At 38.5% G+C, this 17,625-nt stretch overlaps 2 protein-coding genes across 3 annotated transcripts; one reads left to right on the forward strand and one right to left on the reverse strand.

Annotated features, from left to right (window-relative positions):
• LOC110759035 (Protein kinase superfamily protein) lies at positions 1 to 4,436 on the reverse strand. Its single transcript, XM_021961045.2, has 6 exons — positions 3,937 to 4,436; positions 2,517 to 2,824; positions 2,291 to 2,426; positions 1,413 to 1,549; positions 823 to 946; positions 1 to 592 (listed from the first exon to the last, which is right to left on the reverse strand). The coding sequence occupies exons 1-6, from the start codon at positions 3,998 to 4,000 to the stop codon at positions 207 to 209; spliced, it is 1,155 nt and encodes a 384-aa protein (XP_021816737.2). The 5' UTR covers positions 4,001 to 4,436; the 3' UTR covers positions 1 to 206.
• An 8,375-nt stretch (positions 4,437 to 12,811) lies between these two features.
• UNE17 (Subtilisin-like serine endopeptidase family protein) lies at positions 12,812 to 16,434 on the forward strand. Of its 2 annotated transcripts, XM_088254357.1 has the most exons (10): positions 12,812 to 12,892; positions 12,987 to 13,081; positions 13,180 to 13,277; positions 13,387 to 13,557; positions 13,662 to 14,335; positions 14,685 to 14,752; positions 14,844 to 15,086; positions 15,194 to 15,308; positions 15,405 to 15,618; positions 15,719 to 16,434. In XM_088254357.1, exons 1-10 carry the CDS (start codon positions 12,812 to 12,814, stop codon positions 16,333 to 16,335), a joined length of 2,376 nt encoding a protein of 791 aa, XP_088110483.1. In that variant the 3' UTR covers positions 16,336 to 16,434. The 2 variants fall into 2 exon arrangements, with proteins under 2 accessions (XP_088110483.1, XP_088110484.1); XM_088254358.1 differs by lacking the exon at positions 12,812 to 12,892 and having other exon boundaries at positions 13,387 to 13,524.
• Positions 16,435 to 17,625: the final 1,191 nt, after the last annotated feature.

A 17,625-nucleotide genomic window follows, 5' to 3' on the forward strand; every position in this document is an offset into this window, starting at 1 on the left:
TTATCAACAAGAGAATATTGCTTTTATATTGATATTTACGCCAAGTTACAATAATCCAGTTACAAGTTATCATCACAAAACCATGTTTAACCAATGATTAAAAAGGAAAGAAAAAAGGAAGCTGTATCTCTTCTCAGATACACACAAAAGAAGCTATTAATGCAACAAAAAAAAAAAACTCTCTTTCTAAACAAACCAAAGACACATCACAGTGAATCTTCTTTCGTTTTAGTTTCAGCAGGAAACTGGCTAACCTCTATTATAGTTTTTTCAGCAGAAACTTCCTCAGGGACCTGCAGAGGTTCCAAAGAGTCTACAATGTCTCGCATTAGAGGCCTTGCTTTTGGGTTTCGGTTCAAGCAATGATAAACTAGCATGGCTGCCTTATGAACTCCTTTAGTAGGATAATCTCCTTCTAGTCTCGGATCAACGATGTTGAGCAATTTCTTCTTCTCTTTGAGCATGGGGAGAGCCCAATCAGTAAGATTTTGTTCCCGGGCTGGCCGTGACTTGTCTAAAGATTTTCTTCCAGTCAGCAGTTCGAGAAGAACAACACCAAAGCTATAAACATCACTTCTTGGAGTTAGATGGCCTGCACACAGAGATAGATAGTAACTATGTCAGAAAGTCACTTAAAGAGAATATGAGGCCATCACTTGATCTTTAGTTCCCCAACACGAGTTCAAATGCCATGTTTAACAGTGAAACACTGACGTTGGATGTTATGGGGAACAAAATGGAATGATTTTGTCTCTATCTGGTTCGCAAAGACCTTCCGAATGCCAAAAGAAAAAAAGTGCCTTAATTTGTGATAGGACTTACCTGTCAAGATATACTCAGGTGCGGCATATCCATACGTCCCCATTATGCGTGTAGAAACATGAGATTTATCTCCCACCGGTCCATCTTTCGCAAGGCCAAAGTCAGAGAGCTTTGCATTGTAGTCCTGTTTTGCATATGCAAAGAAAGTGCAACTGTAAGTTTTAGCAAGCGAATTGCAATTACTTGGAAGAGCAATGATACCTACGCTGCAGTAATTCAAATTAGCTCATCACACCAATCCATGATAATTTTTCTGACCGCTCGAAGAATAATAAAAGTCATACAAGTGCAACTGATATAGTAATTGGTATTTGGTACTCTAGGACATGATCATTGCGAACTTAAGTAGGAGCCGATTGTAAAACAGAGTTGAATCTGACATTGTTCTCATGCTGGAGATTGTTCTCCATCCATGACTAGCTAACCCTTGGTAATTTTGTTCTTCATGCATTTTTTTATATGATAATATAATAGCATTACCATCTAAACCATCAAATTTCACAAGCCTCGTAGTACTGAACATTCTCAAATTATCAATCTGAGTTCAATTAATTTTGTTTTCTTTAAAAGAAAAGGTGAAGTATACCAACCAGATCCAACAGAATATTAGATGTCTTAAAATCACGATAGATGACAGGTTTCTCAGCTTCATGGAGAAAGGCAAGTCCTTTAGCTGCGCCAAATGCAATCTTCATCCGTATGGACCAAGGCATAGGAAGCAGCACTCCTGAGAAAAGGCAAACATGCATGTGAGATACAGTCTTAAGTTAGTAATAGGCCCACAAAATTCACCAATTAATGTTTAACGGCTTCACTTTTAACAGATTTCACAATATATAAGGTTTGTCTTAAAACAGGTCTCTTTCCTTTATTTCTTTTACTTTTCATTTTCATATTTTGATCATCTCATAACAACTTAAATCACTCAATCTTTGGCATAACAATTGGAAATTGGACGAAGTCCTGTAATTCCTGTTTGTGATAGGTCATCTTTTTAAGGGGTCATTTCTAGCTGAAAGCAACTTTCACAGATCATAGTGAGATATCAATAAATTGTGGCACCTTATGTATTGTCATTCTAGAATTTATCTTTCCGTTTTATGGTCATTCTTTCTTTTAATTGCCTTTGCATCATATTACAAAAAGAATTAATGTCATAAGATGTTCATTCCAAACCCTGTAGTGTCATCAGGCAAATAATGATATCATCCTGCAGCTTGGGTAGAATTATGTGCAAAGGTTCATCAAGAGAAGACAGATGCAAGGAGAATAAATAAAATGAAAAAGGCATTTTCTTAAATCCTTGTGCCTGGTCAATCATATTGCTGTTTCATTGTTATTTTTCGTCATCCCATTCAATTTTCCCTTCAGGTAAAAAAAAATAAAAATCTTTTGTCCCTAATTCTCTCTGCATTTACATATAAATCAGATAACTCTTTTTAGGGATATAAAATGCTTGGTTACTTACTTGAAAATAAATTGTTTTCCACACTTCCCCGAGCCATATACTCATATATCAGCACCCGCTGTTCATCCTCGCAGCAATATCCAATGAGCTTTACCAAATTTGGATGAGAAAGCTGCCCCAAAAATATGACTTCTGCCTAGAAATGCACAAACCTCTTAATGAAACTGATGTTTGTATCTTTTATTTGATCTTCTTAATGGGTTAAAAGTTAGAACACAAAGCTTACCAGCCATTCTCTGTGTCCTTGATAACTGTTATCACCGTCATGAACTTTAACAGCTACAGCAAGGGGGGAAATCCCCTCTCTTAAATCCTCAGTGATGAACCCTTTATACACACTTCCAAATCCTCCACCACCCAACATGTGATCTTGCCTAAAATTTCCAGTGATTATCTTCAGCTCACTGAATGTGAATGCAATCAAAGGATTTGCAGCTGAATCACGGCGTAGGATCTCAACCTCTTCAGGATTCGATGGTAACTTACTATCATCTTCCCTAGGATTCACCGAGGGTCTCTGGTCTTTTGGGGACTCTGAAAAGAAAGTTGAGCGTATAACATCACACATCCAACCATCCAATCTAACAAGCAGCAAAAGTCAAAGCTTTTTGTCCCGGATGAACTTGAAAATGCATCATGCATAAAGAACTAAGTAAAAGAACAAGAACAAAAATTCTTTGCAGATTCGAGTGAGCACTTTCAACTTTTTGAAGGTTACATGAAATTCTTTTTACATACCAAAATCAATACTCTACAGCAATAAAGGTAGAAAATTCCATTACAGTCATGAAGAGATTACAAAATACTGATACATAATATTTGATAGCAACAAAATGTGAAATATTTAATCTGCTATGCAAGTTAGTAACTCTAGTCACAATTTATACAAGAGAGAAAAGAAAATCTTTGACAGTCGTCATATGGACCGGGAGGAAGCTAAAAGATTACTAATTTCATAAAGTAAAGAGGCATATAACTAAAAGTAGAAGGAAAGGGAAAATTTTAATTTTGAGCCAAAAAGAATATACTTTCAGAAACTCATTAGAGTGAACTTCTACTATCAAGACAAGAATCAAGGCATGAGGAGTATCCACTTCCAACAGGAAAGGTAAATCTATTACCTTTTTAAGAGGCCATAGAGAAAAGGTGAAAAGGTATATCCTGTTCATTTGTTTTTTCCTCTAAACATATAGGATTACAAAACAAATCCAACAAAAACATGTTGCCTACATAAATAACAGCAAAAACTAATGAAAAATACAGAAGCACAGAAAGTTTTATATTTTGACCAGTCGATATATCTCAGTCCGAAAAGGAAAAAGGATCTTTTTGCATATCGCTATGTAAATACTCTTAAAAATGAAACTTTTCATAAGATAGTCAAAATCAATTTGATTAATGACTTATGTATTGAGTTTCTTGTACGAGGAAGAACAGCACACAAATCCACAACTTATACATGAGGATCCAAAGCAGAGAAAAACAGAGCATGATTATTTGAACTAAGGTTCTACTCCAATCGCTCACTAATCTAATGAGAAAAGCAACAGAAATGCAAACTCTCTCCAAAATAAAGCATACTGACAAACCCATTTAGAGAAAATTACAGAAAGAAAGAAACAAAAAAGAGATTTATGAGGACCAACCTGACTTTGCATTGGAAGAGACTCTGTAAACTGAAGGCTCCCACCTGAACCAACAGTTACCCATTATACCGAAACCAGAAACAGCCAAAGTCCAGTTCCTCACCAGCCACCCATCACCACAACTAAGGTTAAGTTAGGCTTTCAGAAGGATGAATTAGACCCAAATGAAAAGCAAAGAAAAGAAGAAAAGAAAATTCCAAAAACAAAGATACAGGAGTAAGAGAATGGGTAATTGTTTTCTTGCGACTTTGTGTGGATGGTACAATTGTTGATGAATGAGAGAAAGAGTAAGAGAGAATTCTTGATGGTAATGATGGGGTGAGGGGTTGAGGTGGGTGCTGGTTCTTGGCCATGGCAGAAATGGGCCCACATAGTCGGAGGGTTTTATTTTGTTTTGATTCAAAAATATATATAGAGTGCTTTCTTCTCAGTGCGCAATGCGCATATATAAGGTGGATTTCAATTCCCACCAATCTTTTTCCATCATTCTCCAATACATTCCCTCTTTTTTCTCTTTTCCTTTATAAGCCCAATATGCCTTCTTTTTCGGCCCCTTGTTCACACTCTTCTCTAGTATCACACTAGCAGGAAGGTTGCTAGTCAGTTGCTTGCTACTATAACTTACCTAACATTCATTCTTAATAAAATTCTAATGGGTAATTTATCTGAACATATATTAACATATAGACCAACCCACTTTTGAAGTATATAGTGGATAATCAGCTTCTCCCATTATCATAAATAAAGTATATTCATATATCTTCCACTCATTTCATTTGGCTTTTAGCCATAAACTTGCTCAAACAAGTACTAAAAGACTTCAAGAAAAAGGTATATAGCCCGCAAACTATCATGTGAAAAAGTAAGTTTTTTATGTCTACTTAAGATAAGTACATAGTAGTTTGCTTCCTTGCAAAATAAAAGAACAAGAAATATTAATCTAAAAAATCATCTAGTCTGATATCTTTTTACCTTGCTATTCATGGCAAATTATTCCTTTCTCCTCATTATCAGGAAAAAAGAAAAAAGAAAATGATTTCTTTGTCCTCTAATCTTGGCTCACAAGACTGACCAAAATAAATTCTTGACTGACACCATTTGAGAGATAAAGACAAGATGTGCATTTATATCTCAATCTATATCTATTCCTTTTGGTGAGAATCTATTGCTCTGTTTTGTCTTCCTCTTATAGAAGACGTAGGAATTATGAGAGGTGTGTAACAAACTGTCACCAAATTTTATGCAAGTTCTCTAAGAAGATGTCACTTTTAAAGCAATTTATCTTCAGAATATAAAAGAGTAAAAGTTTCATGACAGTTTTGTATCACAGTTTGAAAGCAATTTATCATAAGCTTGACTTTTGCATCACAGTTTGTTTGTTTTAGGTAGACATTAGAGCATTGTTTGTTTTAGGTAGACATTAGAGCATTGAATCTGGAGTTGATGGAAGGAATTTTATGTCTCTGCAGTGCAGCACTGTGCAAGTACATGTAAGTACAAAAAGGCTGCTGTAAATAAAGGCGTGTTGTCGAAGTTGCATGTTTATATTATAATCTTCAATTTCAACAAATATCAAAGTCACAGCTTTCAACCGTATACTTTTCTTGCAGAAAGATTTTGGTTTTCTGGTGGATTCTTCTCTTTTAAAATATCCCAAGTTAATTAGCCAGCTAGTACAATACATGTAAGGCTGGCTGATATTGATGCACGCGTAAACTACTACATAGCCTTTGCAACTATTTTGTGCGTGTGTGTGTGACATGACAGATAGAGAGCTTGATAATTGACTCTTCTTCTGAGGATGGTTCTTCTTCAGCAGCTTGTACTAGTTTGCCAAGGAGAGAAGTCAAAGTGAAAAGGAAGGTGTTAGTGAATGGTGGGGTCCAATCCAACCTCATCCTCATGCTCTACAATCTAAAATCTATAGAATCTATATATCTCATATATGGTGCATATAATATTGTCCCTTGTTGTTTTGTTTTGGAGTCTGGAGGAGATGAAGAAGGTGACCACAGATTGACATGGATGGAAGAAGGCAAGCTAACCACCGCTTTCTCCCGCATGCTCATGCTCTACGTCTGCCAACACGTGCAGTGCAGTCAATGTCAATGTCTTTATCTATTCATAATAATGTGTTTATATATCTAATAATCATAATCTAATTAACATATATCCATTAACTATAATGTACTTGGAGAATGATAGCTGTAAATTTAGATTTACCATCTTGCTTCTAAACCAAAATTACAATTACAAAGCACTTTTCACTAATACTGTGACTATTTGAAAATCAATCATTGCACACTACTTGCATCTATCCGCTCCAGTTGCCTAATTGAATACTTTGATTACAAATTGGTCCCATCTCTGCAAAACACAACAGCTTGCCAATTTGTTTTAATTTGGATAGTTATCAAGCTTGAGCTGGGGTAAATGAGTCATTTTCTGATATTTTAGATCATCATCATTAATTTTCAGGATTGTTTGTTCAATCCTTAAAAGCCATGCAGCTAATTAAAGCACACCAGCTTCTTTGTGCTAGCAAGCTATACCAGACAAACACAGAGCTGGTTGGGAACTTCAACTCCTTAGTTTTGTTTTGCAGGATTTAAAACTCAAAGGACTCATCTGCACTTGCCTTTGATTAATTCTATACCTGCCCGTGTTCAGACAAACACAGAGGTTGGAGTCTGGAGAGACTTCAAAGTTGTGTTTATACAATGAAAATGTATAAAAGAACTGCTAGGTTAAGTGGCTTTAGAGAGAACATCTCAAACCTAACCTTGATAGAACTCTACATATCAACTTCTCTCTATCTAGAAAGAAGATGATATCTCTTTTCCATTATTGAATCACTTTCTTGCTAATTTGCACTGTGAGCCAAATTCATATATATGCTTCTGTACAAAACGATGAATAACCAAAATTTCTTTCTATTTTTTCTTTGGAACACAAAGCATATTTACATGTGAAAATGTGATATGCTAATTTTGCAGCAATGTCTTCTTCAGTTTTTTTTTTAATCACATCAAACATTATAGTTCTGGAAGGTGAACTGATCTTAATTAACCATAGAATTTAAGCAACTTTTTATTGCCACAAGAAAGATATTTATGTAGCACTTGAAATTCCTGCTAATCAAAGCAAACTAGATGTATGCTTTGTTGTGAAAATGGACAAACACTTTCACTCACTCCCCTAATGATCTTGTTGTTGATGGACTTTGTGACACACACAATGATGGATGAATCACACACACACACACACACTTGAGACAACAACCAAGCACAAAGTGACACAAGAATTTATAGAGGTTCAGCAATTGCCTACATCCTCTTGGTGATCCCCTTGAGAAATTCACTTCATGAAAGAATAAGTTACAACTTTGGTTTTACACAGAAAACCCCCTTAGAACTCTATTCTCTCCCCAAGCTCTCTTTTCTCTCACACCCCTTGCTCAACACTTTGATGCACTTGTGAAACACTCTCACAACCCTTGGTGTTTCCCCCCTTTGTGTCTAGACTCTCAAGACCCCAACTCAGCTCTAAACTTGAACTGATTGCTCTCTCTCACGTTCTCCCTTGGTGAGTTAACCTCCTTTGAACACAATAGCACCCAGCTACTTGACCACCTTGAGATTAACCACACTTTGTTTCTGCTTCAGCCACTTCCTCTTATTCAACTTGTTTTCTCCCTTGTGTTATCTTACTTCATCCCATTACCTACACAAGCCAATGGACACAAGATAAGGCACCATCTTGTCATCCACGTTCCTTCCTTTAGTCTCCCACTTAGACTAAAGATCAGATCATGCAAGTAAACAACTCCCACTTCAGCCACCTTCCACTACACCAGAAAATGGAGAGTGAATCTTTCAAAGCAAGACAAACAATTGGCAATGAGTGCTCTCCCAACTATCCAGCAGGTAGTCAACCCTCTTTTACCTCAGAAGTGACCCACTAAGCCTCTGAAATCTTGTGGAAAGCGATAGCCCTCGAAAACACAGTTGAAAACACGTAAGAAAACGTCACAGCACGATTTGGGCGACCGGTCGCCAGGAACTGGCGACCGGTCGCTTTTGGGCAGAGTCGAAACACATTGAATCTGTGCTAGGGCGACCGGTCGCAAATAGCTGGCGACCGGTCGCTCGTCATTTTCGATTCAGACATTGAACCTGCTTCAAAACGACCGGTCGCCCAAACCTTGCGACCGGTCGCTGCCTCCATCACTTGCAACCTTAATGTGAGTCAAATTTCCAACAATCTCCACCTTGGCGAACCATTAATCACCCCGTGAACCATTGTTGACTTCTAGAACCTCTTCAACCTCTTAGAAACCGTTCTAGTAATTTCCAAGAGCTCCACTATGGCAATACACCTCTTGCCTCAATGCACCTTTGGTGGAAGGTGCTCCACCCAAGCCTAAACTTGAGTAACATGGACCTCTTGTGCAGAAAAGAGTTCCCCCTTGCCAAATTCATTGCTCCTTGCCTCCTTGGAACCTTGAATCTTGGACTTCCCTTGATATGCAAACCACATACCAAACCTTTGTTCACTAAATCCCCATTTAGCACCTCTTGCTCTTGGATTTAAGAACACATTTCTTTTCATCAATGCACTTCTCCAACTTTCCCGCTTCATGCTCCCTATAGCACTCCGAAACGTGGTTGGAACTTCTTGGTCCATCCATCCAAAACCTAGGGACGGTTTGATGGATTCCTTGGGCTTGGACCTTGCAATTGATGATGGCTCCACCTCAAGTAGAACCCCTTTGTGAGTTTGTTGTTGTTGCCCTCCTTCTTCAGCCCTTGTGTCAAGCTCCACCTCAAATGGAGTCCCTTCCATGACCACCTTGGCAAGAAGCTTCTCTTCAACAACATCCTCCCCATCATTCCTTGTCTTGATTTCACCTTTGTGGATATTCCTCTCCACACTTTCTGCAGCTTTGAAATCAAGCACCTTTGATGATGAACCGTTAGTCATACAACCTTGACTAACCTTCCTTGCCCAACTTCTCTTGAGCATACTTGCAGCTACATCATGTTGGACCGGCTCCTTGACATTAAGACTTGTTGCTTGCTCTTCCTTGGTACAAATCTCTGCACCACCCAAGAGCTTGTATGTGTTGTTTGGTTGAATCTCCCCCTTCATAACCACCACAGAACCTTGTGTGACCATGAGCTTCCCTCCTTTGGCCTTGTAAGAGCAACCTTCTCTATCCAAAGAACCTAGAGAGACTAGATTCGTTCTTAGTGCAGGTACAAACCTTACCTCACTAAGAGTCCAAACTTCACCACCTTGCAACTTGATCTTCACAGTCCCTATGCCCAAAACTTCACATGTAGTTTTGTCTCCCAACATAATCTTGCATGCATCCTTATCCTCATATGTGTCAAACATCAACTTAGTTGCACACACATGATATGAGCACCCGGAATCTAAAATCCACCTTGAAGAAGAATTCTTACACGAAGAACTTGCCATGACTTCCCCGTTACTCTCATCCGTAACCGTCAAGAGTTCATCACATGTGTCCTCATCACACACGTGGGCTGAACTTCCAGCTTTCTTCATCTTGTTCAACTTCTCCTTCCATACCGGACAATCTCGTCTCCAATGATCCATAGATCCACACTCGAAGCACCCTTCATTGTCCTTGGACTTAGTATTCCTTTTGCTGCCCTTGCCTTCTTGCTTGCTTGAACGACTCCTTGCGAACAAACCAGCATCTTGAGAGTTCTCCTCCGAACGTTGAGACATCCTGTGATGCGTCATCACATCTTGCACCACCTCCTCAAAATTCAAAGTACTCTTCCCGAACATAAGTGTAGTTCGGAAATGCTTATAAGACGGAGGCAAGGATGTTAGTAACATGAGTGCCTTATCCTCCGTATTATACAACACATCCATTCTTTGCAAGTCAGCAACACATCTATTGAAGCTGCTCAAATGCTCCATTAGATTTCCTTCCTCCGCCATCCGAAGATTTAGGAGTTCCTCCTTGAGGAAGAGCTTGTTGGACAGCGACTTCCCTGCAAACATCTCTTCGAGCTTCTCCCATGTTTGCTTCGCTGTGTCCTTCATCACGTTGATGAGCACCTCATCGGAGATGAAGTTCTCGATGGCTCCTCTAGCCAACTCATCTAGCACACCCCACTCCGCATCTGTCATGGTAACCGGCTTCTTCTCTTTGCCTTCCAAGACAACACTGAGATTTTGTTGTGTAAGGGCTGACTTCATCCTCCTTTGCCAAAGTGTGAAGTTCTCCTTCCCTGTGAAAGGCTTCAACTCCACCTTCATGCTGACAGATTGTGGTAGCCTCTGATGCATAGAGCTACTTCCACCTTCAGCTTCCTTGTCACTTGCCATCTTCAACACACTAGCACTTGCTGCTCCAACACAGCTCTGATACCACTTGTTGTGAAAATGGACAAACACTTTCACTCACTCCCCTAATGATCTTGTTGTTGATGGACTTTGTGACACACACAATGATGGATGAATCACACACACACACACACACTTGAGACAACAACCAAGCACAAAGTGACACAAGAATTTATAGAGGTTCAGCAATTGCCTACATCCTCTTGGTGATCCCCTTGAGAAATTCACTTCATGAAAGAATAAGTTACAACTTTGGTTTTACACAGAAAACCCCCTTAGAACTCTATTCTCTCCCCAAGCTCTCTTTTCTCTCACACCCCTTGCTCAACACTTTGATGCACTTGTGAAACACTCTCACAACCCTTGGTGTTTCCCCCCTTTGTGTCTAGACTCTCAAGACCCCAACTCAGCTCTAAACTTGAACTGATTGCTCTCTCTCACGTTCTCCCTTGGTGAGTTAACCTCCTTTGAACACAATAGCACCCAGCTACTTGACCACCTTGAGATTAACCACACTTTGTTTCTGCTTCAGCCACTTCCTCTTATTCAACTTGTTTTCTCCCTTGTGTTATCTTACTTCATCCCATTACCTACACAAGCCAATGGACACAAGATAAGGCACCATCTTGTCATCCACGTTCCTTCCTTTAGTCTCCCACTTAGACTAAAGATCAGATCATGCAAGTAAACAACTCCCACTTCAGCCACCTTCCACTACACCAGAAAATGGAGAGTGAATCTTTCAAAGCAAGACAAACAATTGGCAATGAGTGCTCTCCCAACTATCCAGCAGGTAGTCAACCCTCTTTTACCTCAGAAGTGACCCACTAAGCCTCTGAAATCTTGTGGAAAGCGATAGCCCTCGAAAACACAGTTGAAAACACGTAAGAAAACGTCACAGCACGATTTGGGCGACCGGTCGCCAGGAACTGGCGACCGGTCGCTTTTGGGCAGAGTCGAAACACATTGAATCTGTGCTAGGGCGACCGGTCGCAAATAGCTGGCGACCGGTCGCTCGTCATTTTCGATTCAGACATTGAACCTGCTTCAAAACGACCGGTCGCCCAAACCTTGCGACCGGTCGCTGCCTCCATCACTTGCAACCTTAATGTGAGTCAAATTTCCAACATGCTTTATATCAATCATATTATGATGCCATGAAGATGCAATAATAGGTTGCTAAGGATGAGGATGCCTATCAATAAAGCAAGTTCTTAACATTTATATGGAAGCAGACTTAATAATGTGAACTTGGAAGGTTAAATCTTGCTTCGAAAGTCTTATTTTCTTGATTATAAACCTTCGATCACGCAAGAGAATTAGAACCGATTCACGCAATGTGTTAGGAAAACATTTTCAATTGCAATGATTTTGATTAACCATAACTTTGCTTCTTCTAGTCATATTAGTATATCTCCATTGAATAATGTCAGATCATTGTATAGATCGCATGCATGCTCTATGAAGTTTGATCCTCTAGATATAGATGTATATCCTAGGGCATTATAGTAGTATGAATACTATGTTTGTCTATACAGATTTCCATTAGAAAATATGGAAAAGAGTGAATTACAACAAACCCCTAAGTTAGTCTACTTAAAGAGAAGCATAGCTTGGGGCAACACTAGCAATCAATATGCAAGTTTATAAGGTTTAATTGATCCATACTCATACACTCTATGCACCTATAAAAGCTAGAAAGCTGGATAAATGAGTAATCTACAGGGGCTACAGACAGTAGCATAGAAAGACAAGAACCCGAAAAATAAGGGTTGCAACCTTCAAAAAGAAGTTAAACACAAAAGCAATATGGTATTAATCTTGGTGGTGTCTAGTCATGTAAAACTATTTTCTTATCAGCTATACTATAACTCTATAATTTTCTGTCAAGGATTTCTAATTCAGATTTTTTTTTTTACAAGTTGGAAAAAAGAAAATTATATTATGCAGTGATAGTTAGCTAGGAAGATATTATAGCTAGAGCTTATGTACGCTTTCTTTTCTCGAGAATTGTTGAAAGTAAAGTAATGCTGCAGTTATCATATTTTTACTAATTTGTTACAATGAAAAGGAGACTGCATGAAAAAAGATTTATAGCTAGTATGATGAAGGGCACATGCATTTTGCTTAACAGCATTCATGGTAACTATGATGGAGGTTTGCAATCCCTCCTAAGGTTTTGATAGGTACAGTACTACGTATAGATGCATGTGCAAATACATTGGGGCCAGGGGTAGAGACTCAGAGAGAGAGAGAGAGAGTAGAAAGGGGCTTATGCCCTCATATTAATTTGGAAAATATGATATATAGCTAGCTTGGAAGAGAAAATATCATCATGGTTCATGGATGAGGAGATGTCAGAGTTCTTGCAGCTTTGAAAGCCTTGGAACGCACGCTCTATAAGCATTGTTTGGAAGGCCACCCACTTGCAGCTTACTACAACTCTATTTAATCCCCAACCAGCCATGTGATTCTTCCACAGGAGACAATGGCTACTCATTCTCAGTGTTTTTGGGGCCTATACCTTGCCCTTTCACTTTATTTTATTCACTCAAGTTCCACACCTCATGTAACTTTTCTTCCCAAAAGTGTTTCACCACTTTTTCTTGTCACCTTTCTCATAATTATAACCCTGTTTACTCTGATTTCCTTGGTTTATGCAGGTGTATATAGTTTATTTGGGGCACAGCCTTAATGTTCACGATCCTCATCTCGCTTCCAAACATCATCTTCAACTCCTTTCCAAAGTTTTTGCAAGGTTATCTCTCTCTCTCTCTCTCTCTCTCTCTCTCTCTCTTACCTACATCACTTAGCTAGGTCTTATATATTTTTCTCTGTGCATTCAATTATCTTTAGTGAAGAAGATGTTAGGCAATCCATGCTTTATAGCTACAAGCACAGTTTCTCAGGGTTTTCAGCAAAGCTCAATTCATCTCAAGCAACCACCTTGGCTAGTAAGCTAATGATTAACTTTTTCTTTTTCTCTGCTTTTTATGCTGTTTTGGTAAACAAATGAGTGGTTAAGAAACATGAATTAATATTGTAAGATGAAAAATACTGCAGAGATGGAAGAAGTGATATCAGTTTTTAGAAGCAAGACACTGAGGTTGCACACAACAAGAAGTTGGGACTTCTTGGGCCTTACCTTAAGCAGCAGTAGCAGTACTAGTACTGCAGGGACTCCACTGCAACTAGCCTATGGTGAAGACATCATTGTTGGGATATTTGACACAGGTCTTTTAATTTCATTACTAGATATGACTCCACATGTGGTCTATCTATGACAACCTAGCTAGCTACTTTGTGTCTTATATATGTGTTTTGGGTGATCTATTTAGGTATATGGCCTGAATCAGATAGCTTCCGAGAAGAGCCCCGAATGAGGCCTATCCCCTCAACTTGGAAGGGAAGGTGTGCTAAAGGAGAAATGTTTGAGCCAGCAAAAGCATGCAACAGGAAGCTAATTGGTGCTCGTTACTACCTCAGAGGTTTTGAAGAAGAATACGGGCCACTAAACACGAGTGGCAATCCAGAATATCGATCGGCTAGAGATTTTCTAGGTCATGGAACACACACAGCCTCAACAGCAGTGGGTTCAATAGTGAAAAACAATGCAAGTTTCTTTGGTTTGGGGCAGGGAACTGCCAGGGGAGGAGCACCGAGGGCTCGTCTAGCAGTGTACAAAGTTTGTTGGGGAAAGGATTATGATGGGAAGTGCTCTGAAGCAGACATCCTTGCAGGTTTTGATGATGCTTTGCATGATAGAGTTCATGTAATCTCCGCATCGTTTGGATCAAAACCGCCATTGTTACCGCTGTTTGTATCGGAAGCTGCAATTGGTTCATTCCATGCAATGCAATTAGGTGTTACTGTGGTGTTCTCTGCAGGTAATGAAGGGCCAGATCCATCACAGGTCACAAATGTTGCTCCATGGGGAATTTGTGTAGCTGCTTCCTCTGTTGATAGAATGTTTCCAACCCGGATAACCTTGGATAATAAGCTCTCTGTCATGGTAATTCATGCATGCACTTTAATTAATTATTAGCTCTAAGTCTCTGCCAAATTTACCAATCATTATTTTTATATGTGTTTCTCTAATTGGACATCTACATATAAATGATGGATTATGCATGCCACTACATGTTAATTATGCCCCAATAATTAAGAAGTGAAAGTTTTAGTACGGCAATATATGGTTGAGAGTTTTGTGGTGATAGAATAATTAGCAGTGGGTCACAAACATAATCATTTCCTTACCAAACCTCTGATCTGAATCGTAGTTAATATTTTGACAAGGCAGGCAGAGCATGTATAAATTTGAATATGTCTTTAAATCATTCAGCAGATTCCATTTTGTACAGGGAGAAAGCTTTATCATCACACCTATTAAGGCAAAATTGGCAGATGCGACCACATATTTTGTTAGTGGGTGACCTCTCTTTTCTCTCAGCATTTATATATTTCTTAGTTGAGTTGAGAGTGACAGAGTTTTGTACTTACAGTAAACCAAAAAAGTGCAGGGTTTGCAGGCCAGAAAATTGGATACAATCAAAATTTGCTGTGGGGAGAGTAATTCTGTGCTTCTCTAGCATTGGACCCTATGAAATTGATGAGGCAGAAGCAGCTGCCAAGAAAGCTAATGCATCAGCTTTGATCTTTGTGGAAGCTATGACAAGGCAGGTTGCTGTGGACATCATCCCCTCGGTCCATGTCAACCTTGAGCAGGGGACTAAAATCAAGCACTATCTTGCTCAATCTCCCACGTAAGTTGTTTATGGCAAAATCATACTTAATTATATCCTAATTATATTCCTTGTAAACTTAATGAACCCTAATACTGTGATTCTATGAACTACACACCACCACACAGGAAACCTGTTGTGCAGATAGAATCAAGTAAAACTGTTATTGGCAAGTCACCAGCCCCTAGAGTTGCGTACTTCTCTTCAAGAGGCCCAAGCTCAATCACACCTGATATTCTCAAGGTATTTTATGTTCAATAAGATGTGCTGCTATACCAATATATACGTACAATATTTTCATGATCCCCTCCATCCATCTCCGTGTGATATTATGAACAGCCAGACATAACTGCTCCAGGGGTAAATATATTGGCAGCATGGCCTCCTCAAACATCTCCCACTTTGACGCTTGACGATAAGCGTTCTGTGAGCTGGAATTTTCAGTCAGGAACATCAATGTCATGCCCTCATGTCTCTGGAGTCGTTGCCCTTATCAAATCTGCACATCCAACTTGGTCTCCTGCAGCCATTCGATCTGCTATTGTCACCACAGGTAGGTACTTATTAGTTATTATCGCTACTATAATCAAGGTCAAAGTAAATTATACTTTAATATATGTGGTACCTGTTTGAAATTAACTTGTCACATGCAGCATACACAAGGGACACATCCTTTGACAGCATTGTAGCAGATGGATCTATGAAAGCCTCTGATCCCTTAGACTTTGGCGCTGGCCACATTAACCCCGTCAAAGCAATGGATCCAGGGCTCGTTTACGACATGAAAACCAGCGATTACATTCTGTTCCTCTGCAATATTGGCTACACTGAAGACCAAATCAGCCATATTGTTCTTTGCCCTTCAGGAACTGACACAAGCTGTCCACAAGTACCCCAATCACATGTCAACTTAAATTACCCTTCCATCACATTTTCCAATCTCCAATCTACTGTGACAATCAAACGAAGTGTGCGAAACGTAGGGGAAAACAAGAATGTCATTTATTTTTGTACCATTTCTGAGCCTGATGGAGTTGAGGTGGTGATATGGCCTAGAGTTTTAATCTTCTCATGGTTCAAAGTGGAAAGCACATATTATGTGACCCTCAAACCAAAGAAGGAGTCTCAAGGGAGATATGATTTTGGGGAAATAGTGTGGTCTGATGGCCTCCACAAGGTCAGGAGCCCCTTGGTTGTATCTGTCAATACCACCTGTTGTGACTCCCATGAATATATTCCATCACCCAGAAAATCACAAAACGCAATTTAAGCCCAGTTAATGTTTGACACACAAAAAACAAATAAAAACTGCATTACATATATGTTTGTCTTAATTTCTGTGCTTTTTTTACTCGGACATGACATGTTCATTCATTTCTCTGTTGACTTTTTTTAAAAAATTAACAAAGTGATAAATAAAACCTTGTGCTTGAGATTTTCTTTGTCGAAGATTTCAAAGAAAGTAACCTGAACTGAAATAAGCATGCATGGTGTTTGGGCCCTGAGTCTCCTATAAAGGTCTGCATCAGCCCATTTACACTAATGCCTTAGGTTAAATAATTATTAATTTTTTTTTTGGTGAACTAAATAATTATATTTAGGTTAAACTTTATTATTAATTAATGCCAAAATGGGTCTTTGGTTGATTGTTGTCAAGTTTTACCTTAAAACTGAGGAATTCAATTGTGTTTGTTCTTTCATTTGTTCTTTTTGCCTATGTGATGAAAGTTTATGACATTTTTTTCTTTTTAAACATAGAAAGAAACTAGGGTGTTTCATTACGTACTAATGATCATTTGATTTAGTAACACTAAATTTTCATTTTATTGTAAAATATTATAAGTTCAAATCTTATCAACAACAGTTGGTGAATATAAAATATATTAAAGAAACAACTAGGTATCCCGTTTACCTAATAAAATGTTTGTCATATCAATGTAATATCCTAAAAAGATTAAGCTCTAAGGGCTCGTTTGAGATTATTTCTTTAGGAAGCACTTCTAGCAAAATCGCTTTTATTATAAAGATGTTGAATTTTCATAAGAAATCTAATTGCTTAATGGAAAAGTATTTAGGAGTTTCATGAAGAAACACATAGCAAGTACTTATTTAGAAAGCACCTCTATGACCCATAAACACTTCCAAACTTTTTTAGCAAACGATATCATAAGCGTTTTTGGTTGACATAAAGTGTTTTGAGCTATTCCAAAAATCTTATCAACCTATTAAGCAATCGAAAGTGGGACTAACACATACTTGTGCAACCAACACACAAAAGGAATTAGGCATCACATCTAAAAGTTGTGTCATAATGTATAAAAGGTGCTTATGATGCCCCCATATTAAAATGACTAGGGGTGCGTTTGGGACTACTTATCTAGCAAAAATACTTCTAAATTTTTATGCCAAACATAATCAGAAGTGCTTTTAGTTGTCACAAAACGTTTTTAGCTCTTTCATAAACACTCCAAAATGTGCCTGAAATCACATTTGATTTAAGTTACTTAGACTAAAATTCACTTTCGTCTCTTTAGTTCCAATAAATAAATTTAAATTTGCT

Source organism: Prunus avium, chromosome 6 (assembly GCF_965620075.1).
Source record: "Prunus avium chromosome 6, drPruAviu1.hap1.1, whole genome shotgun sequence".
Classification (NCBI taxonomy): Eukaryota; Viridiplantae; Streptophyta; class Magnoliopsida; order Rosales; family Rosaceae; genus Prunus; species Prunus avium.